Here is a 22,643-nt window from a genome sequence, read left to right on the forward strand (position 1 = left end):
AAAGGTGCACGTATGCCTTTATTTACGAATTACAAGTCATTTTCTGTACGACGTTCATACTCGTAGCGTCATTTGCTTGAACACCCTCCCAATTCCATCAAGTGTCCTTCGGAGCACGATGGATGGCTACCTTGCCCCTTATGTTATTTAAAAAGGATTTTAAAAGTCATTTCGAAGTGGTATGATGGAATGCAGCTAGTAAGTAATAGTACCAATTCAGGCCTTGTTTCTGTAACACTTTCGTTTGTATTTCACAAATATTGTCTAATTATGGGCTAATTAGAGTTCCATGTATGCGCCGCAAGATTTGATGTGACGAGAAATCTGAAATTTTTTGTAAATTTTTTTGGTACACTAAACAGGCCTCAGGTAACCGCGCACACGAGTGCACAAAATTCCTGGAGCACGAACCTGTACAAAATTCCCACCTGGCTACAAGAGACGGCAGAAAATACCGGCCGGGACATCGATCCTACTATTCCTACCCGGCCGTCTGGACTGGAGACTGGACCAGCGTCTTTTCACTGCAAGAAGCCGGCGCGCGAGCGCAAACAAACGAACCTCACGAGCCGGTGCAACCGCATGTGATTTCGGCCGTTTTGGCGCCTTGCCCGCCGGGATTTCCCACCGATCGGCCGGGTTGACTTCCCCGGGCAAGCACCGTTTTTTTATAGCTCGCCGTGTCGGAGAGGCTCCTCCATTGCAGGAGTAAAAACCATCACGGCCCGTGATATGGTCGCATCTACTGTCAGAAGAAGAACCTTGCAGTAAGTTTCATAATTTTGGCACCGTGCACATACCTGGTCCATACATTTACACTTCGACAACGGAAGAACCGTCCGAAGGCGCGATCATTGCCACCAGACAATGATCCGTGCATGGCGTAAAAATCGAACAGAAACCTACGCAGAATCTAGATCGATTGCATTATACTGATCAGTGCCGTCTCGACGCCACGGTGACCGGTGAATATTGAGCGGCCATCGTCGACGCCATTGCCAGCTCGTTGGACGAGCCACAAAGCCAGGAGTACAACCGTACAAGCGTGTACTACCAATACCAAAAGGCAGCTGCTGTTCCATTACCACGCACGTCCCTCTGCGTGCACTGCAGCCACAGGGAAAAGGGTAACAGTGCAGTAGATTGGGAGAGTTTCTACTTCTACGCTAATTCCTTGTGCACCCCCTTGTCGCAGCAAAGCTAATATCTGTACGCTCGTCGGCTCGTCGCCTTCCTTATCCCTCTGTTCACGCGCTGTGTCGTCTCGTCTCCGGCCACTGCCCTGTCCTGGCTACGTACCACAGACCCGGCCATCCTCTCCAAGGCGGCCGGCCGGAATGGCGGACGCGTTCTCCCCGCCTTCGCCGCCACCGGCACCGGCACCATCCCCATCCCCTATCGCCGCGGACGACCTCGCGGACGCGCGGCTCGCGCCGTGGACGACGTCGTTCTCCCCGTGGCCGGCGCCGCGCGGGGACCATGCCAGCGGCGGCGGTCGGGCGAATCCGCTCTTCACCATACTGCCAGTCTCGGCTCTGGCCATAGGCCTCGTGCTGCTCGTCGCCGTGGCCGTCATCCTGGCGGTGACACGCCGGGCGAGGCCGCGCCAGGCGGACGCCAGCGGCAGCTGCAGCGGCGACGGCAAGCCGGGCGCACCGCCGTCCAGCTGCGGCAGCCATAACACCAGGTGCGGCTACGCCGCCGCCGGTAAGTGCTACTCGACTACAGAGTTCGCCGTGTGCCCGGCCGTCGCAATATTGGGTTCGATCTTTTCTCATGACTGGATCGTTTTTTTTTTCTCTTTTGCTGGCCACGCGCGGCAGGCACAGGGTGCATATACGCCGGCCGTCTCGTGGGGTTCTCGGCTGCGCAGCCGCGGAGCCGTGGCGCGCAGGTGTTCACGTACCGGGAGCTGGAGCGCGCCACGGACGGGTTCAGCGAGTGCAACGTGGTGGGGCGGGGCGCCTCCGGCGCGGTCTTCCGCGGCCGGCTCGCCGACGGCACCACCGCCGCCATCAAGCGGCTAAGGCTTGACCACCGGCGGCAGGGCGAGCGCGAGTTCCGCATCGAGGTAAGCCAATCAAGCCAAGCAACTCTCCACCCTGCCCGGCGCGCGCACACACGTCGCCTTCAGCTCACGCCACCGTCCATGTGCACGTCCACGACGTACGTCGCGCTCCGCTTCGCGTACAGCTCGTACCAACCTTACCTGTTGCCGCAGCGAGCACCGAGCAGGGGTAGTTCGAGTTCCAGCTTCCAGCGGTTGGTGTGCGTGCCTGGCCTGGGATCGGCCGTTGGGACGGCGCCGGGACGTAACCTGGAAGGCAGGCTGCCTGCCTGCCTGCTGCGCGGGCGTGCGTGCGTGACTGGGAGCCGGGCTTCTGTGACAGACTGTTCCATCTTGTCTTGAGCCTGGTGGGCGTCGTGACGCGGCGCGCCCGGCTGATGGATGGCGTCGGGCTCGTCCGTTGCGCGCGGGACCAGCACTGCCGCGGCACGGGAAAGGTTTGCGTTTCGCGGTGGGTGAGGGTGACTGCGTGCCGCCGGTTAGTTGCGGGCGGGACGCGTGAGCCTTGTCGATCCGGTCCTGTCGATGGGCTGCCGCTGCACCCGCATTTCTGGGCTTCTGGTAACAGCGGCTGGTGCCGCGGCAGCGCTTCTGGTAGGTAGGGCGTGTCAGTGTCACGCGCAAGGGTTTTGCTAACGAATGCAGTGTTTCATTGTGCGTCCTGATTCGGCCATCCATTAGGCTTCACATTTGTGGGTTGGAGCTTCGCATGCATGGGACAAAAGACAAACGTCACGAGCAAAATCTAGGTTTGGGTCTAGATTTTGGAAGCTCACACAGGGGCAATCAATCATTCGTGTTATGGGCCAACCTTTTCTTTGGCACTGCATTGTAGGCTTCTTAAGCCGGTATCCACGAATGCCTGTCAGATTCATTCGTACCCTACAATTAAACTTGGTGGTCGCAGCCTAATAACGGCTTGTTTGGATCATCCTCTTTGAACAGGTGGTCTAAAATTAGTTATAAACTATATCCCACCTCACATTAGACATCAGAATTGAGCTAAAGTGCTCTAGAGTTTAGAAGTAGAGATCCAAACAGGCCCTAGTGGCTGTTCAGTTATCATGAGATGGGGCCAAAATTAGTGTTCCAATGGGCACAAGACTTCTCAAGTAGACTCGTTCAGAGATGGATGCAAAGCTGCAAACATATCGTCCACAGAGATGTTGTGATTGGTACCCTGCTGCCGCGAGTGTGGGACTGCAGGGATGGTAATCCTACCTGGCAATGCATTTACGCATGCTGCTATTTCTTGACCCGCAGGTGTCGCAGGGCTAGGTGGGCACGGACCGCAGCGGCCCTTGCCCGGTGCACGACTGCACTGCACACATCAATCTGCTGGCCACCGTCTGATTGCCTGACATATGGTCCCGTATCTCGAACGACCGATAGAAGTCCGTCCGCTGGGCACGGTGGCTGTGACGCTGATGCATTGACACGTAACTGGTACAACGAATCGTGCTCGTGTTACTAGTGTACTTTTGTGCAGATGCACAGGACGCAGTGCTGCTAATGCCATCAGTAGAGCGGCTTACCGGCATATAGGATCGAGATCTAGCCAGTGAGTTCTTTGCATCGAGGAATTTAACCCCGAGCATGTGCCATGTGGGTCGAAGCAATGCGTTGCTTACTTGCTTTGCTTAGGTTTCACACTTCTAGCATGCTGTAAGTAGGGAGTACATACAGTACTCGTGTACCCTGCACTGCAAAGCTGAACTTGACTTTTTGATCGCACTGCATTGCATTGCATTTGCATTGCAGGGGTGGCAGTAACAGAAAGCAATGTGTCTTTGTTGAATGCAGGTGGACCTGCTGAGCCGGATGGACTCGCCGTACCTGGTGGGGCTGCTGGGCTACTGCGCCGACCAGAGCCACCGGCTGCTGGTGTTCGAGTACATGCCCAACGGCAGCCTCAAGAGCCACCTCCACCCGCCCCGGCCGCCGCCGCCGCCGCTGGACTGGCAGACGCGGCTGGGCATCGCGCTGGACTGCGCGCGCGCGCTCGAGTTCCTGCACGAGCACAGCAGCCCCGCCGTGATCCACCGCGACTTCAACTGCAGCAACGTCCTGCTGGACCACAACTACCGCGCCCGCGTCTCCGACTTCGGCATGGCCAAGGTCGGCTCCAACAAGGCCGACGGGCAGGTCGTCACCCGCGTGCTCGGCACCACCGGCTACCTCGCGCCAGAGTACGACGACCACGCCGCCGCCGCCGCCATGGCGCCATTATTTCCGATCAGCAGCTTGTCATGCCTCCTTTTCTTTTTGCTTGTGGTAGCGTCGATTGATGATCGCAGGCTAGCTGTGTTGCAGGTACGCGTCGACGGGGAAGCTGACGACCAAGTCGGACGTGTACAGCTACGGGGTTGTGCTCCTGGAGCTGCTCACCGGCCGCGTACCGGTGGACACGCAGCGGCCGCCTGGAGAGCATGTCCTGGTTTCCTGGGTCAGTGCGTTACTACTGTAGAATATATTTGCTGCATGTATGTTTTTTTGTGTCCTCATGGCGACTGAAGATCTTCTTGTTTGCACAGGCACTTCCGCGACTCACGAATCGCCAGAAACTCGTGCAGATGGTTGACCCTGCCCTGAAAGGCCAGTTTGCCCTGAAGGATCTGATCCAGGTCTGACGCTACTTCACCTAGTATCTATTAGTACTCATTTACTCTGCAATTATGCCGCTCATCATTAGCCGTTCGATGGCACCAAGTACTACGACATCTAATTAACTGGCATGTGCCACTGGTAGCAGGTCGCCGCCATCGCCGCGATGTGCATCCAGACGAAGGCGGAGTACCGGCCGCTGATGACGGACGTGGTGCAGTCGCTGATCCCCATCGCCAAGACCACCCCGGCCATGTCCTGCTCCTCCACGCCGCTCAGACCGGCCTTGCAGCACGTCATCTTCATGGGCCCGCAGTGCGGCGGCAACAAGATCTCCTCCTAGCTAGCTAGCTAGTCCTGGCAATCTGGTTTGTAATAGAGGTATCCACCATGCACTGGATCGAGTCGGCCATCAAATCAACCAAAGCGAATTCACATTCCTTGTTCCTTGATGTATAGTAGAGCTCCCCCTCTTCTCCGGCCAGGATCTGCAAATGCATCATTGCAGTAGTGTAGTAGTACATCGTGATTGGGTTCAGGCGAAAGCGTACGGCGTATCATCTATTGGTAAGAACTGCTTTAAAGATAACATGAAAATAGAAATAAATATTTTTTTCTTTTTCTCATGAGCTTGCTGTGCCTTTGAACAATGTTTTGTTATGTTGGGCTATCTCGACTTCTCTACAACTGCGAAGAAGACTAGAAGAGTGAAGGATCTGCTTGGTTTGTTCGCCGGGGAATGTTTTTTTAAAGGAACAGGAGGGGCAAAGCCCCCTACTGAAATTTATTAAAAGGAAGTAGAAAATACAGAGATTACAAGAGTTTTGGATAAGAACACTAAACTAAGCGGACTAGAACTAAGAGGTCTCAGGGAACCAGAAAAGAGAGGAAGAAGGGGGACGAATCCACTCCCAGGACAACGAGAACCACGGGAACTTTTAGAATTACATGACTCTAACCAATGAACAAAAGCAATTTCTGAGCGTCTTCTAACTCTGAAACAAAGCAGAGTTAATTCTTTCTTGAAGTTGACTTCGCACTTCATAACACTTGGTTGAAGGCCCCCCCTTCCCTCCGCCACTGGATAGGAGGCCGTTTAGTTTTAATAAACTCAGTTCTTTCTAGTCTACCAATGTTTATAATGTCTTTTTTTAAATCTCAAAAGAAGTGCTAGAAAAAACTGAATGTTACAGATCAAAATTCTATCGATAGAATGACCAACACAAACAAAAATATAGATTAGTTAAATAAAAAGTTTTGTGCCAACCAAAACTAAAAAGTGGCTTAGGAATACAAAATCTAGATTTACAAAATAAATGTTTGTTGAGTAAATGACTTTTTAAATTATTAAATAAAGATGGTATGTGGTAGGAACTCTTGAGGAACAAGTATGTCAAAGATAAGACTATAGGGAGCTATGTCAAAAAGACAACAGACTCCCATTTCTAGAAAAGTCTCATGAATGTTAAACACACTTTGGCCTTGTTTAGATGCGAAAAATTTTTGGATTTTGCTACTGTAGCACTTTCGTTTGTTTGTGGCAAATATTGTCTAATTATGGACTAACTAGGATCAAAAGATTCGTCTCATGATTTATAGATAAACTGTGCAATTAGTTTTTATTTTCGTCTATATTTAATGTTTCATGCATATGCCGAAAGATTCGATGTGACGAGGAATTTTGAAAACTTTTTGGTTTTAACAAGTTTTTTTTTGAGTTTCGGGTCTTTCAAGGTGAAGGACGGGATGCATACCCGATTCTGGGTTGACATTTGGCTAGGTAGTCAACCACTTAGGGACAAATTCCTCGAGTTGTTCAATATTATGAGAATAAAACAATATTCTGTAGCAAAAATACTTAGCTCAATCCTACTAAATATTTCTTTTTGTTGGAATCTAGTGGGTAGAAACCTAAGGGATTGATATAGAATTGTTGCCTCTTTACATGATGTGAACTTATAGGAGGGTATGGATGTTTTTGTGTGGTCTTTACAATCATTAGAAATTTTTCCATCAAATTTTGTTCTAAGACTACTTTGTAATAATTGTTCTAATTTACCAATTGGTGGATGAAGTCGATATAAACTATCATTTATCTTAAAAAAAGGTCTAGGAGTTTTTACATGCCGCTAACAAAAGCTGTGCCGCTCTAGCACATGGCTGGAAATACCGTTCACTGATTTATCGTAAGAAAAAAATATTGTTGGCTTACAGAAACTACAAATTCACAGTCAATCGCAACTACAAGTCCACACAACACAATCAACCGAAACTATATGTCTCCGTACTTTTTTCTGCCAGCCAACAGGATTTTTTTTCTCACGGCAACGAACAATATTTTCAGCCATGACTTTTCAGTTGATTTATCGTGAGAAAAAAATACTATTGACTGGCAGAAAAAAGTACGGCAAATAAGATAAGCGAACGAACACAACCGAAACTACATGTCTACAACACAATCAACCGCAACTACAAGTCTACAATATTCTTTTTGGAATGTACTCCCTCTGTTCTGAAAGTTTCAATTTCTAAAGTTGTCTTAATTTAAACTTTTTAAACTTTGACCGAATGTTTAGAAAAAGCGCTAAGATTTATCGTACTAAATTAGTACCATTAGATTTATCATAGAATACTCATTTTATGTCATAGATATTGATGCTCTTCTCTATAAAGTTGGTCAAACTTAAAAAAAATTGACTGACATAGATTTTAGGAACCAAAGCTTTCACGGACAGGAGTAGAAAAATTTTATATTTATTGCGGAGTATGTGTTTTTTAAAATAAACTATTTTTTAGAACAAAATTATATAATTTGTATGAATGAAATTTCTGCATTCCAAGATGTTACCGTGCAAAAAAAAAAGCTGTTGCAGCAGATTAACCGAATTTTTTATAAGCATCTCCAACAATTTGTCATTCGATTTTTTCATCCTTATTCTTTTTGGTAAAATAAGAAAAAAAATACTCTCTCATCTTCCCTTCTATCTTTTCCAACTTTGCAAAAATTTATTCCGAGGGCGTATATATGCACTCGACCTAGGAGCACACATCTAGAGTTTCCTGATCCATCTAGTAAAAAGGAAGAAAGATAGAGTTTCAGATGAGAAAAATGTAAGAGAGAAAGATCTGGTAGAAGAATTTAAACGTCCACAGAAACAAATTCAAGGTTACTGATACAAAATATGAGTCTAATTGTAGGAAAAAGTATTGAGAAAAAACTTTTAAAATAGAAATATAGAAAAATTTTAAGATGACTTCTTTTTTCCTCCTCATACAAACACTATATTTGGAAATAAAAATATGAAAAGCTCTGGGAGATGCTAAGATCAACCGATTAGTTGGATCAGCAGTGACGTCACGTGCTATGCCATAAACAGACGTGGTGTCGCCGGTTCCCAATCACGACGACTCTTTGCGTGGATCCTTGACCCCCTGAGGTCGGGTGACTGGCCACACCGGCAGAGCGGCGGCCACTTGTTACTTGTATGTTGGCCCGCGACCCAGATCCGCTACTCGTGTCCAACCGTCTCCAGTCCACGTCGTGTGCCGCCCCGCCGTCCTTCTCCGTTCGCCGTCGGCCCTCCCCTCGGCCGTCCGCCCGCCCGGCTCCACGTAGCTCGGAATAACGAATCGCCGCTCGCTATCCCTCGGACCTCGGTAGAAAGTTCCAAAACGACAACGGCATCGTCTGGTCTCCCGGTGCCGACCTGCCGTTCCCCATTTGTATCGTCCTTCTTCCGCTGCATCCGTCTCGCCTCTTCTGCTCGCATCTAGCCCTCAGCCCTCAGCTCACCAACCACCACGAACCGAGGGAGAGAGGGAAGGGACCGGGAGAGGGACGAATGGCGAGCTCTCAGTGCTGCGATAACCCGCCGGCCCTGAACCCGGCCTGCGGGGAGGGCAAGGTCGTCGACAGCTTCGGCGGGCTCAAGGCCTACGTCGCCGGCCCCGAGGACTCCAAGGCCGCCGTCGTCCTCGTCGCCGACGTCTTCGGTACTTGCTTCGTTTTTCCTTCGAATCTGCTTCCCCTCGAGATCTTTCGCTTCGGGTAGTCACACGTTATTACAAGTACTAAAAGCCTTTCTCCTCTTGCAGGATTCGAAGCGCCGATTCTGAGGTATCACTCCTTGTGACGGACTTCCCCCCTGACCCTGTGTTCTTTATTATTATCAATATTATTATTTATTTTTTGCAAACGCCCTTGCATCCAAAGATTGTGAATCTTGGTGAATCTTTATTAGGGGATATGTGATATCAATGACAGTTGATTATGTGCTGCTAGTACAGTCTAGGCTGGTAGTAAAAACTGTTGATTATTTTGCTCGACTTCTAGTTGACACTGAATAGTGGTGAAACTTGTACCATGTTGCTGCGTTGCTGTATCCAACTCGGAGCCTATGCCAGTGGGTGTTAAGTCACCATCTCCTGCTGGTTCTGGGAGTTTGTTGTGACAAGATGGAAAAAAAATCCTGTAAATCAGATAACAGTACAGCTACAGCAACTATTCACCGTTCACTATTAGTAAGTAGCCTATTAAATAGCTAAATAGCTTATTGCTTCATATATTACACGTGCACTCTTCCTGTGTGTTTTTGCAAATGGATCATTGGATTGTTATTCAGAAACTTTGGAACCAGATGACGTGTGTTCTTACTGTGTTGTATTTTTAGAATCATTCCCAAAGTCCAATACTAAAGTTTAATGATGACCTCCTGTTGTGTCCTCTTTTAAATGCTACCAAATTTTATCATAATCACTGAGTGCCACCTGCAAACAGATTTTGATTGTATTTTCTTGTCTTATCTCATGTAGGAAGATAGCCGACAAGGTTGCTTCGTCAGGGTACTTTGTTGTGGTACCAGATTTCTTTCATGGGGATCCTTATGTACCTGAGAATGGGAAGCCCATCCCTGAGTGGCTAAAGTCACATACTCCGGTTCGTTGTGCCCTGCCCATTCCCTGAACGATTCCTGTAAATATTTGGCTGTACCTTGTTTCTATTTACAATGATTCAGATCAGATGAGAAATAAAAACTAAGGAGATAATGAAGAAGTTATTAGGTGGTTAAAGAATGTTTAAACTCCTAACTGTCTGGATTATTAGGTGGTTAAAGAATGTTTTAAACTCCTAACTGTCAATATCCAGATGACGCTAAACATGATCTAACAGCATCCATTATATTGGCATTCAAATTGTTGAGTACGATCTTTCTCATTTAAATTGAACTAAAGTAGAATTTCCTACCTGCATACATACTGTTTACTGACAGTACATTCTTTATGGTGCCATGAGATTTACATCTCTGGTTCCAAATCTGAGTTTCTTATATTTAGTGTGTGTGAATGATGATACGACACAAGTTATATTGCAATAGTTAAAAAGGCTATTCTAAGCACCTTTGTACTTTGGTATCATTATTATTTTCTCTTAACCCGTTTCTTGTAAAAGCATGGATTGGGTTGGAATTGACACCATGGTTCTAAAAAACCTAACTACACTTACATTTACTGTCCACTAAACCTCAAATGGACCCCTAGCGTCTCATTTAGGGCCTGAGCATCCAATAAAACTCTGGACACGTCTAGGCGGTGCATGCAGGCATGAGGTAGTGCCTAAGTGGCGCAGAAATGCGAAAAAGCGTCTGCCTGGCTGGCTTGGTGGGTTATGTGTGACCGCCCAGGCTGGCGGACAGGAAAAAAGCACCTGGAACTGGAAGAGCCAGGGAAATATGACGTGTGGGGATCAAAATTGCAAGTCCCTTCACTACTTCTTTGCAAGTTTGTAAGAATTGGAATCAAAATTGCCTGAATGTGTTATCAATTCTTCTGAGATCAGAGTTGGGCATCTAATATGAGCCATATGTGTTGCCAGAAAAAAAATAAAACAAATAAAAAAGCACAAATGCTTAGTCATGTTTAATCTAACTTTAATCCATCTAGGTGCTAGGAATTGGCCTAGCGCCTTCCTAGCGCCTAGCGTATTTTGGAACCTTGATTGTCACATATTGTTTCCTTCCTTTCTTTTGCCGAACAAATTTCATCAACAGAAAAAGGTATTTATTTGCTAGGAAAAAGGGTTTGAAGAGGCAAAACCAGTTATTGCGACTCTAAAGGAGAAGGGAGTGTCTGCTGTTGGAGCTGCAGGGTATTGCTGGGGTGGTAAGCAACATTTTTCATTGTACCTGTGGTTCTGTAACCGTCATCTTATCATCTGAAGCTTTGGTCCGCTGAGCATTTGCTTTCCTCTCAAATTCGCAGCAAAGGTTGTTGTGGAGTTGGCAAAAGCTCATGAGATCCAAGCTGCTGTACTGTTGCACCCTTCTTTTGTTACCATTGACGATATCAAAGGTCAAACTTCTTTCTTGTGAATTCTGGAGATGCACAAACATTGTTCTATTACAAATGATTCATTTGTTAACTCTACTATCTTCCAATATAACATCAGAGGTCAAATGCCCAATTTCTATACTCGGAGCTGAGATTGACAAAATGTCCCCACCAGAGTTAGTCAAGCAATTCGAGCAGGTCCTTTCTGTGAACTCAGGGGTAAGTTCTCATTTTCAACAACTTAAACCTCAAGCTAGATCATTTGCTTGAGTTGCAGAATCAGCCAAAATAGTATTCCTCTAGTGCCAAATGCATCATTCGTGCATATGCACTGCCATCGATAATTCCTTCCAAATTATGCTGGGTGCTTCTTTGCCAATTTTCATTGAACTGTTTTTGTAGATCTTCTGATCTTGAACTGTTTTTTCTCCTGGCCCACAGGTTGGTCACTTTGTCAAGATCTTCCCTGGTGTGGCGCATGGATGGAGCGTGAGATACAGCCACGACGACGCAGCTGCCGTGAAGAGTGCTGAGGAAGCCTTTGCGGACATGCTCGACTGGTTCAATAAGAACCTGAAATGAACTCTGCAATTGCATCCTGCCTTGTAATAATGCATATTCCAATGTCCTGAGATCGAATCTGCTGTGTTAGGGCTTGCGTGGTCAGGCCATTCAGAGTTCTCATGGTCTTAGGGTTGTATTAGTAGATTGGTTGTGCTAAATCCATAATAAAACGAGGTAAACTATTTTAGAGAGGATTAAGGCTTTTCCCCGTTTGTTATTAAGAAAAATAGTTTCTTTCTCTATGCCACTAAATTTAAAGCGGGTCTCTATGCTATGACATTTATCTCTTTTGTCTAGCATGCCATTCTGTCCATCTCCTGTTTGGATTTCAATATTTGATAGCTCTGAAGCGGCTTTCACCATGGCCTTGTTTAGTTCACCCCAAAAACCAAAAAGTTTTCAAGATTTTCCATCACATCGAATCTTTCAACACATGCATGAAATATTAAATATAGATGAAAATAAAAACTAATTGCACAGTTTACCTGTAAATCACGAGACAGATCTTTTGATCCTCTACAGTAGTGAAATCCAAAAATCTTTTCGCATCTAAACAAGGCCTTGCCGCCCGCATTTCTTGGGCTCTAGCTACAGGACCATTGACTTGTCGTCGAGACCTTCTATAGCACTTTCGTTTATATTTGGTAATTGTTGTTCAACCATGGACTAACTAGGCTTAAAGGATTCGTCTCGCAAATTACAAGCGAACTATGCAATTAGTTATTTTTGTATCTATATTTGATGCTCCATACATGTGTCGCAAGGTTCGATGCGATGGGAAATCTTGAAAATTTTTGAAATTCTTGGGAACTAAACAGCCCCCTATTTTGTTCGAGGTTACAAATGGCCTTGTCAAGGGTAGTTCAGTGAAGCAAAAGTTAGATGAAGGTGAAAGAGAGCTATGCAGATCAAGCCTGGTTCCAAGATGCATGTCATGTGGACCAGACCTGTCTCCAGCTTTGTTCGCAGCTTCTAATGGTTTTTCAACTCATCTCACGAGCATGATAACCAACATGTTTGCAGTCGTCCGAGGATGAGACTGAGCTGCAATTGCAACGAATCATGTCAAACTGTCAATGATCTCGTGTCAAATTGTCAATGATGTTCTGATTGAAAGAAACATGATATGTTGTACTATAGGTTACATGATATGGGAGTCCACTTATTGGCAACAATATGTCAGATGAAGGGTGTAGGACTAGGAGTAGCAAGCTGGCAATCTAATAGTGGTTTCATTGTCTCACTGTAAAATGTATTTTTTTTTCGTAAATAAAAATTGTAACTGAGTGGTCTGAAATCTGCAGTGTCCGATTGTTTCTCTGAAAGCTTTAATGTCTGGAAGAAAAATGTGAGGAAGAAAATTAAGAAAGTCTCTAATTCCTTTTTGACAAAAGAATATCACATATGTCTTAAACAAAATGGAAGTATGAATCATTCTTTTCTCATGGAACAACCATTTATGGAACTACTGATTTCTTTGATCCTTTTTCTCACAAAAAATGACCGACATTTATTTTTTCACCTTCTCACTTCCAGATTGCACACTTTAATTTATTTTGATGTCTGTCCTCTTTTCCTATTGTTCTTTTTTTGGTATTATTTATTTGCTCTCTAATTAATTTACTCAGTATTTTCTTGCTGAGTTTTCCCAAAAAAAAATTCTGGTGTTCATACCAATCATAAGAGGTTTATCGTACATATTTATCATAGAGAGGTTTCACAGGTTTCAAAAGTGATTTAAAGTTTGTGTCATAAGCAATGCAAACAGACTGACTGCTTGTTTAGTTCCGAAAAGATTTCGGATTTTGGTACTGTAGCATTTTCGTTTTTATTTGACAAATATTATCCAATCATAGACTAATTAGGCTCAAAAGGTTCATCTCATGATTTACAGACAAACTGTGTAATTAGTTTTTGTTTTTATCTATATTTAGTGTTTTATGCATGTGCCGCAAGATTCGATGTGATGGGGAATATTGAAAACTTTTTAGATTTCGGTGGAAACTTTTTTTTTTTGACAAATCGGTGGGAACTAAACAAGGCCTGAAATGTGAACTAATTTTAGTTCAGTCAATGGCTAAAACATCAAACAACAGCCATGGGGTTTGCTATAGTATAGAGTACATGCTATTCAAGCAAAAAAAAAAAAACTAAAAACTTTTGTTTCAATCATATAGCCCAGTTTGAGCAGCCAGCCTGGCCAGCCGGTCTTTGTACTTAATTTCGTTCCTTCTTAATAAAAATGATGCGCAGACTTCCTGCGTATTCGAGAAAAAAATAAACTGAAAACGGAAGTCCAAACTCCAAAATGGCCACAAACACAATTGGTACAGTCACACGATGATCTGTCAAGACGTCTTTAAATTTCAAGATACAACTTCAGATTTCACTTCAGGTATTTATTAAACCAGTGGGTCATGTCATGCAGAGCTTCCGCAGCACTACTCACAGCAGCCACATCATCGTCACTGTATCTCACAGCCCATCCATGCGCTACGCCAGGGAAAATTTTGACGGAGTGCTCTATCTGTGGAGCAAAATGAAAACAATTGAGAACTGATGGCACAGAATAGTATTACGCTGAAATAAAATGATTGTTGTCCAAATTGTTGTGTTGGCCTAACATTGAAATTTATATTTGAAGCAAATTTGGATAGAGAAGGAAAAAAAAACCGAAGGAGTGGACTGCTAACATGGTTACTCAAGCAGTAAGACTTAAGGAATTGCAGTGCCAGAGAAAGGGCTTAATCAAAAAAATAAAAAAAACAGAAAACAATATACTTTCAGGGGGCTCACGAATTGAGAACCCTCTATTGTATATTAAACCTTACTGCACAGTTTTGAAGATTAAACGATTTGAATGAAGTAAACATTTACTTAAGAACACATCCCTCCATTGCAGATAAATAATAAAAACTATATGCTCAACCCCAAATACTTTCGCACAATCGCACTCATACGCATTAGAACAGTTTTAGCATGGAGTTTTAAATATATAGAGCAATTTATCTAACAGTGGAGTCTGAATACTCTGGTATGCATGTAAATGTCCGAACTTAAAAATCAAGGTTTCAACGATGTCAGAACTTACCCCAGAGTTTGCTGACAGGATCTGCTCAAACTCCTCCAACAATTCTGGGGGTGATGCTTTGTCAATTTCAGCTCCAAGTATAGAAATGGGGCATTTGATCTCTGAATATTAGATAGCACATCAAAGAGTAAGCATTTTCAGCTCTTGCGTTAGAACAGTTTTAGCGTGTTAGGGGAAAAACTATCACAATATATTTGACCTTTAATGTCATCAACAGTAAGTAAAGACGGGTGTAACAATACAGCTGCCTGGATCTCGTGAACTTTTGCCAGCTCGACAACGACCTTTGCTGAAAAGTAGTGCAATCAAGTGTCTAAGGCTTAGTGTGGAGAAAGAGAGGAAGGGACTAGCACTGAGTTAATTTGCAACAAAGAAATGTTCAAGTATTACTAACAAATAAAACAATTCAAATATTTGTATTTACCTCCCCAGCAATAACCTGCAGCCCCAATGATTGCCACTCCCTTCTCCTTTAGAGCAGCAATTACTGGTTTTGCCTCTTCAAATGCCTTTTTCTGTTACAAGAATCAATCTCAGTGCTCAGTATAAAATGAGAGACAAAAGGGAACAAGTAGGCAAGTGCTCATAAGAGCAACTCCAAGAGTTTGGCTAAAATTTCATTATTTAACCATTTTGTAAAATAGATAACTTCTTAAAAAACAGAGGTCCACAACAACCTTGCTATCTTACAAAATTAGATAGCTAGTGCCAGTGGTTGGCTATATATGGCCACCGAAAATCAAGAGATAGCCAACTTTCTATTTTACAAAACCAAATACCACATCTGTTGGAGCCTATTTTTCTGCTATACAAGTTGTAAAATAGCCTCCACAACAAGAATAGCCAAGTTGTTGGAGTTACTCTAACCCCTAACACGACTCCAACATCAAGAAGCATTACTTTGCTTCAAAATAACCCTTACATGCTAGTAGCCAATAAAAAAAGAAGAGTTGTTCAATCATTTTATGCAGGTATGTGCAAAATGGTCATTCAAGTTGACAGCATTCTTGATGCCCATATCAGAAGTTTTTTTGTTGTGATTTTTTGTAGCCTTTCTGAAATTTTCAGCCTACAAATGTCATGGAAGTTAGCTAGACAAGACCCCCCCTCCCCCTCTCTCCCACTCACCCACCCAAAAAAGATCACTGAAACAAGCTGCCCTGGGTCTGTGATAAACAAAAGGTCGATGAAAAAATCCAGAATACAACATACCGGAGAATGTGCCTGCAACCACATTGCACGATTATTGGGATTGCTGGGGTCGAATGGATCCCCATGCAGGAAATCTGGCACTACAACCAAGTAACCTGACAAAGCAACATTATCTGCTATCTTCCTTCATGAGAAAAACTTTTACCATCAGTGTCAAAAAAAAAAAACGTTTAGAAAGCTGTAGCAACTACTTGCAATTCAAAGAACCCTTGGCCGAATTCTAACACTAAGCGATGAAGCAATTTGCACCAGACTGGCTACAGCAAACACCCAAGTCTGACTGTTTTTTTTTATGCGCTTAACAAACATTTTTTTCTCTCTGTTGACAACAGTCCCTATAAGGCTAGAATTAGGGATTAGCGAAGGCAAAATAGGTCTCTAGCAGGAATTTTCTACAACATATACAAGATCAGGTGTAAACTAGCATATGATGAGATGGGACCATACACACTTTCAGAGAACGGGCAAGAGCTTTAAATTCAATAAAACAACTACATGGCGATGGTGCTGCAAGTAACAAATCCAAGGGGGGGAAAAAGGAAGGGTACCTCAGCTTTGGCGCCTCAAACCCTGTAATAAAGGGGATTAGTTCGGGTGATTCTTGTAGGCGAATCTTGGAAAGTACAAGACTTTGATCCTTGCAATTTAACTCAGGCAATTACCGAAGATGTCGGAGACGAGGATGACGGCGGCTTTGGCCTCCGCCAAGCCGGCGACGTAGGCCTTGAGTCCGCCGAAGTCGTCGACGACCTCACCCACTCCGCCGGCCGGGTTCAGCGCCGGCGGGCTCTCCCAGCAGTGCGAGCTCGCCATCCTAACAGTTCTTTAGTTTTTCCTAATTGCAGAGTGCTGCCGTTGGAGTTGGACTGGAGTCTGACAAGTGACAAGGACTGGCATCAAGTGAAGCGGACGGCCGGCGAGAGCAGGCGAATGTTCACGCCAAGTCGCCCTTGGACTCTGAATTTTTGTAGAAAAAAAAGATAAGTGGTGAGGGTGCTGAGTGTGATCTCACTGCTGATGCAATTCAAGATAGTGCCTGACTACCGGGTTTGGTCGTTCGTGCATGTCTGGTTGCTGTGGTGAAGAGGGGATAGCAGCGTAGAATAATACTAGAGACTTGCAAGATATCTCGTCAGAATGATTGTGTTCTTTTCCTCAAAATATGACGCTCCATACGTAGGCAAAATATCCGATATCCCTCAAATCTGAAGTATATGAACTCGGACCCGAAATACCCGAAGCCGAAATACTATATCATAGTTTCAGATAGTAATAAAAACCAAATTTAATTCAGGTAGTTAGGGTGAATTTCCCCTATGCCCGAACAACCTGAATTACATAAAATATCTTAAATCTTTGCTCTTCTATTTCTTAATATTAAGGGATGCAGTGATTCAATATAGTTTAAATCTATCATTTGGAGGCTCAATATAGATCTGTACTAGCTTGATAATTGTTTTCTTATTGATTATTGATACGAAGACATGAAATGATTTGAAGGACTGTTGTTTACTGCTTTAAAATGTTACTGGATTCCTAGTTAAATTATTGATTTTGTTGGGTATATCAAGTAAAACTCGAATCCTAATTATCGAGTACCCAAAACTTCGAGTAAAACATTTTTAGGCCAAAATCATGTAGCAATTTGTAATACATAAATTATCTATTCCGAAATTTTCGAGATACCTAAATGCCCACCCCTACTCTATATCTAATTATTGGGCACGCGGCTAGAGTCAGGGTGACCGTGCGAGCTATAATTGGACACACCGCTAGGGCCAGGCCGACAGTGTGGGTGCATAGAAGGTACGGACAAGATGTTCGAGATAGGAAAGACCACAAAGAGATACAGAGATGATGACAATACGTCAGCGAGTAAGAGAAAGGAGATATTACTCCTTCTCGTAATTTTTTTTTGCGATGATACTACCTTCTAGTAAGGACGGGTGCACAAATGACAACTCCAAACGCCATACATCTGCCTCGACAATTGGTTAGTAGAGTTCAACAATGGACCTGAGTAAGGGTCTTTTTGGTCTCTCTCTCTCTCTCTCTCTCTCTCTCTATATATATATATATATATATATATATATATATATATATATGCCACTGTTCATATGTCATTACTTGGCCCAAAAATACGACAAGTTTATAGCATATTTTAAGTTGTGAAGAAATTATATTGACATCAGTCCTTAGCTATTGATAAGAAACGGTGACTGACTGAAGTGCCTTGAAACATTAAAATAATTTATAACGGAATGATTATTATTAACCTAGGTCTTGTTTAGTTCCGAAAAGTGAAAAATTTTCGGTACTGTAGCACTTTCGTTTGTTTGTGACAAATATTATCTAATCATAGATTAACTAGGATCAAAAGATTCGTCTCGTGATTTACAGCTAAACTGTATAGTTAGTTTTTGTTTTCGTCTATATTTAATGTTTCATACATGTGCTACAAGATTCGATGTGACGGAAAATTTTGAAAACTTTTTGGTTTTCAGGGTGAACTAAACATGGCCCTAGACTCAAACCCCGCATTATCTCAAGAGTGCACCTTGCGTCAGCAGTGAGATCACAGCACTCAGTATTTTCTACCACGGAATCTCGTCTGCGCGCGCCGCCGGTCAGCTTTTAACTTTCTCCAAACGAAAGCTCTTCGCGGTTCAAATCTATCTATACATATATATATCAATAAACTACTGTATGTATATCCCATCGTCCCGAGAGGCCGAGACAGCATCCATCCACAAACAAAACTAAACAAAGAACTGTGTGACTGTGTGAGAGCATGGCAACAAGCTCGCACTGCTTTGAGAACCCGCCGGCGCTGGAGCCGGCCAGCGGAGGAGGCGAGGTCGTTGACGACTTCGGCGGGCAGAAGGCATACATCACCGGCTCCGCCGGGTCCAAGGCGGCCGTCGTCCTCATCTCCGACGCCTTCGGTACTCTCTCTCGCGCGTGCTGCCTCGAGCCCCCCGAGTCAAGCTTTCCTCAAAGTTCTTGTGTTTTTGTTTAATTTGCTGGCATTGAAAATCCGTTTTTCTTTGTAGGTTTTGAAGCGCCAAACCTGAGGTACGTACGCTATGAATATGGATGATCTATTTACCTTTACTTTTCTTTCGTTAAATCTTAATTTTTGGATCAGTTGTTGGCAGTGGTGGGGAAAAAAAAATCAGTAAAGCACATAAAGAAAATGGGCACCTGCTCTGCTAGTCTCACTCTGCTGACCTTCTAGTCTGAGCTGGGTAGTTGCTATAAACCATAGAGTTAATCTCTTTGCTGAGCCTCTGGCCCTGTGGGGTTTAAAATTTGTCCAATGGGTTGTTTAGAGTTTGAATTGCATTAGCTTTAGTTATGAATTACTAGTAACTGATGTTACACTTTTATCTGGCGAAGGAAGATAGCCGACCAAGTTGCTTCGTCCGGTTACTTTGTTGTGGTGCCCGATTTCCTGCATGGGGATCCATATGACCTCAGCAGCAGCAATCCTGGAATGTGGATACAGGCTCATAATCCGGTTTGTCTTCTCTTCAACCTTATTCTAATACTTTTTTTTAATTACAGTATTACAGCATTGATAGTATGTGTTCGGATTTAGATTCAGATTCAGATACAGTCAGAATATAAAATTCCCAGATTCATGTATGTATGCGTATTCATATTTGAACCTCTTAATGGACTGATCTTGGGAAATATTGCTCCTGTTTTCATCCCTACTCCCAAGGTCTGTGTCTAAAGAAATGTTTCAACTTGAATGATCATTTTATAAATAAATAAAATTCTATTTACATCCCTCAACTATGGGCTGAGAACACTCTTTAACCTTCACCCACAAAATGTTCACTTTTTTTGAACCCTTCAATATCAAAATCTCACTTTTCAACCTTAGCTGAAATTTGAGGTAGTTTTGGGAGACATGTCATTGACATGATGTCACTGTTCACCCGCATGGCCCTATGGTGGTAGGGCATGTTTATTGAATTGTTCATCTATTCCGCTTAGTTGTCCATTTAGGCCAGTCTCAATGTATGTTTCATGAGAGTGTCATGCATATTAAATAGGGTGCCACATAAGCAAAATTGCTGACTTGGCAAGGTCATTAAATGAAGGAGTTTCATCAGATGAGAGAGGAGTTTCATCTCTATGAAACTCATATGGCTCGGTTACCTAGTTTATAGTCTTGGTAACCGTGTCATGAAACTATGCATTGAGACTGGCCTTAGCTCAATACATTCCATGCATTAATTACTATATATATATCTAAGACATAATAATAACGCTGATATATAGAGTAACTGATAAGTTCATCATAATTGGATAGAGATTACAAGGTATCTATCTATAATGAGTTGGAAAATAAACAAGTAGAAAGAGTGTACAAAGATCAGTAATTTTGATTAGATGTACGTACTTTAGTGCCTATTTTGAGCATGGTTTTTAAAATTCAATAATTAGAGTGTATTGAATAAGGTATCTAGCTAGTGGAAGAACATGAGTAGATGGGTTATTTTTCCTAATTTAAGCATGGCTTTTAAAATTCAATAATTTGTAAATGATTTTAATCCTTTTAGTAGAGTTCTATTGCACATAGAAAAGTTTAGTTTAGTTTGATCAAGATAATGAAAACATTTTAATTTAGTTTGAAACACGTACTTTAGTGCCTATTTTGGTGGTCCTAATATACTTTATTTGTAAAACTACTATCTACTTCAAAAAAACATGCTTTAACTTTATTTTAAAAGTCAAACTATCAAGTTTGACCAAGCTTGTAGAGAAGATTATTAACATTTATGACACCAAATAGGTACATCATGAAACTATATTTCATGATGAATCTAATCACACTTATTTAGTATTATAAATATTTGATTCTTTTGTATAAATTTGATCAAACCTAAGATAGTTTGACATAGAGCAAAACTAGAATATCATTGTTTTTTAGATGGAGTATTTATATAGCTTTCAAGTTTTAAAATTCAAATACTACATATGGCCTTTAATTATGTTGTCACATCAATGCCACCTCACAAAAATCATTCTAAATTGAGGCAAGGTTGTAAATTAAACTGTTCTGATAGTTGAGAGTTGAAAAGTGAATGATTTTGTAGTTGAAGGGTTAAATATAGACCTAGCTCATAATTGAGGGTTGCAAACTGGAATTTTATTAAATAGGCTATAATGGCTTAGTATGTCGTACGACATCTATAGTTCCTTTGGCGAACGGTATTTTGTTACAAGCAAATCTTTCTATCTGGTGGTAGCACTCACCATGACTTTAATGCTCTCTCCAAGGATGTACTTAACTTTATAGCTTCATATCCGAGTGTTGAGACAATGATTATTAAGGCCTCACAATCAACAATTGTTTCTGCACTTCTACAGTTCCTTTTCTAGATCAACTGTTTCCTTAGTCTGTGATTTTATATATCCTTAGCCCCAAAATTGTCTCTTTTGATAGCAAAAGCAATTTTTTGTGATGAGCAGCAAAATGCATTTAAAGAGGCAAAACCAGTAATTGCTGCAATAAAGGAGAAGGGAGTGTCGAGAATTGGAGCTGCAGGTTATTGTTGGGGAGGTAAGAAGGATTCTTCGCAACATTTTATTTTGAGCTTTTTGCAACCTAAAAAAATGCCTTGTGAGTATTATTTTGTTTATTTATCTCTCTTTCAGCAAAGGTGGTTGTGGAACTGGCGAAAGTTCACGAGATCCAGGCTGCTGTATTGTTGCACCCTTCTTTACTAACTGACGATGATATCAAAGGTCAATTATTTTGCAAGAGTTTCTTCCCTGACACCGTTAAGTTGTTCTAATACTGCAAGTGCTTGAATTACGCATTGATATGCTATCATCTAATCTAATACTCAGAGGTCAAATGTCCCATTTCCATACTTGGAGCTGAAATCGATAGGTCATCCCCGCCTGAATTGTTAAAGCAGTTCGGGCAAATTCTTTCAGCTAACTCTGAGGTAAGTTGTACTAGTAATATCTTTCAAACCTTGATCTACTTTGGGCTAGAATTTTTACATGTATATGAGATTGTGCAGATTCCACTGAATTAAACTGGCATGCAAAACTCTGTGCGTACCGAAATAATTGGCTCTGATGTTTTTTTTTACTACCAATAGAGAATCAGTCTGTCTTAAGTAGGTATTTTATTGTTTCTTCATCCATTGTTTAGAAAGCACAGCCGTGCATTACGTGTTAGTAATAGAGTAGTTACTTCTGATTGTTTGAACTTTGAACCCCACCAAGGTGATCGTATTTACCTTTTCGACCTCTATCATTATAACTCAAAAAAAAAAAAAAAGCCCTCATCAGTTCTCCATCCAATATTTCTTTTTGCACCGCAGATCGATCACTTTGTCAAAATTTTCCCTGGCGTGGCGCATGGATGGGCTGTGAGATACAGCGACGATGATGCATCCGCTGTCGCAAGTGCGAAGGAAGCTCTGCAAGACATGAGCCACTGGTTCAATAAGTACCTGGACTGAAACCTGTAGCGGCAGTTCTCCATGTAATAAGCTCCTGATATGAACATTATGCAACCATAATGTATTTCTATTTTATACAGTTGAACTTCTGCTTGCGTATGCGTGCTATGTATTTTAGCAGTCCACTTGATTGTGGTATTTATACTATGTAAGGAATATGGCCTCTTATAATGCCACTTTTATAGTAATTTTTGTTATTGAAGTGATGACATGTCAGCGCGCGGTGATGAAGTGGTTCGAACCAGCGGAGATATGAAATATTATCACTGTCTACTCTCACTAG

General features: G+C 42.9%; 5 protein-coding genes across 5 annotated transcripts; 3 read left to right on the forward strand and 2 right to left on the reverse strand.

Annotated features, from left to right (window-relative positions):
• Window positions 1,252-1,687, reverse strand: LOC110430035. Its single transcript, XM_021446882.1, has one exon. The coding sequence runs from the start codon at window positions 1,574-1,576 to the stop codon at window positions 1,292-1,294; it is 285 nt and encodes a 94-aa protein (XP_021302557.1). The 5' UTR covers window positions 1,577-1,687; the 3' UTR covers window positions 1,252-1,291.
• Window positions 1,820-5,298, forward strand: LOC8085099 (probable serine/threonine-protein kinase PBL7; the record flags this gene model as incomplete). Its single annotated transcript, XM_021448164.1, has 5 exons — window positions 1,820-2,071; window positions 3,872-4,257; window positions 4,382-4,514; window positions 4,603-4,692; window positions 4,821-5,298. Coding segments are annotated over 5 exons (1,056 nt in total), but the record flags the coding sequence as incomplete, so codon positions are not given.
• Window positions 8,079-11,859, forward strand: LOC8076871 (endo-1,3;1,4-beta-D-glucanase). Its single transcript, XM_002439717.2, has 7 exons — window positions 8,079-8,665; window positions 8,768-8,789; window positions 9,485-9,608; window positions 10,741-10,831; window positions 10,931-11,020; window positions 11,118-11,218; window positions 11,441-11,859. The coding sequence occupies exons 1-7, from the start codon at window positions 8,515-8,517 to the stop codon at window positions 11,579-11,581; spliced, it is 720 nt and encodes a 239-aa protein (XP_002439762.1). The 5' UTR covers window positions 8,079-8,514; the 3' UTR covers window positions 11,582-11,859.
• LOC8076872 (endo-1,3;1,4-beta-D-glucanase) lies at window positions 13,704-16,875 on the reverse strand. Its single transcript, XM_002441016.2, has 7 exons — window positions 16,529-16,875; window positions 16,415-16,436; window positions 15,867-15,990; window positions 15,079-15,169; window positions 14,854-14,943; window positions 14,655-14,755; window positions 13,704-14,090 (listed from the first exon to the last, which is right to left on the reverse strand). Exons 1-7 carry the CDS (start codon window positions 16,677-16,679, stop codon window positions 13,950-13,952), a joined length of 720 nt encoding a protein of 239 aa, XP_002441061.1. The 5' UTR covers window positions 16,680-16,875; the 3' UTR covers window positions 13,704-13,949.
• On the forward strand, window positions 18,556-22,562 carry LOC8085100 (endo-1,3;1,4-beta-D-glucanase). The gene is made up of 7 exons (XM_002439718.2): window positions 18,556-18,811; window positions 18,920-18,941; window positions 19,266-19,386; window positions 21,354-21,444; window positions 21,540-21,629; window positions 21,735-21,835; window positions 22,220-22,562. Exons 1-7 carry the CDS (start codon window positions 18,658-18,660, stop codon window positions 22,358-22,360), a joined length of 720 nt encoding a protein of 239 aa, XP_002439763.1. The 5' UTR covers window positions 18,556-18,657; the 3' UTR covers window positions 22,361-22,562.

Source organism: Sorghum bicolor, chromosome 9, assembly GCF_000003195.3.
Source record: "Sorghum bicolor cultivar BTx623 chromosome 9, Sorghum_bicolor_NCBIv3, whole genome shotgun sequence".
NCBI lineage: Eukaryota > Viridiplantae > Streptophyta > Magnoliopsida > Poales > Poaceae > Sorghum > Sorghum bicolor.

Coding starts and splice junctions, on each gene's coding strand:
- LOC110430035 (XM_021446882.1), bottom strand. CDS start 1,576: ATGACGGCCACGGCGACGAGCAGCACGAGGCCTATGGCCAGAGCCGAG.
- LOC8076871 (XM_002439717.2), top strand. CDS start 8,515: ATGGCGAGCTCTCAGTGCTGCGATAACCCGCCGGCCCTGAACCCGGCC. Junction 11,021..11,117: donor TACCATTGACGATATCAAAG/GTCAAACTTCTT, acceptor ATATAACATCAG/AGGTCAAATGCCCAATTTCT. Junction 11,219..11,440: donor TCCTTTCTGTGAACTCAGGG/GTAAGTTCTCAT, acceptor CCTGGCCCACAG/GTTGGTCACTTTGTCAAGAT.
- LOC8076872 (XM_002441016.2), bottom strand. CDS start 16,679: ATGGCGAGCTCGCACTGCTGGGAGAGCCCGCCGGCGCTGAACCCGGCC. Junction 14,944..15,078: donor TGCAGGTTATTGCTGGGGAG/GTAAATACAAAT, acceptor ACTACTTTTCAG/CAAAGGTCGTTGTCGAGCTG. Junction 14,091..14,654: donor TCCTGTCAGCAAACTCTGGG/GTAAGTTCTGAC, acceptor TTTGCTCCACAG/ATAGAGCACTCCGTCAAAAT.
- LOC8085100 (XM_002439718.2), top strand. CDS start 18,658: ATGGCAACAAGCTCGCACTGCTTTGAGAACCCGCCGGCGCTGGAGCCG. Junction 18,812..18,919: donor CCTCATCTCCGACGCCTTCG/GTACTCTCTCTC, acceptor TTTTCTTTGTAG/GTTTTGAAGCGCCAAACCTG. Junction 19,387..21,353: donor GGATACAGGCTCATAATCCG/GTTTGTCTTCTC, acceptor TGTGATGAGCAG/CAAAATGCATTTAAAGAGGC.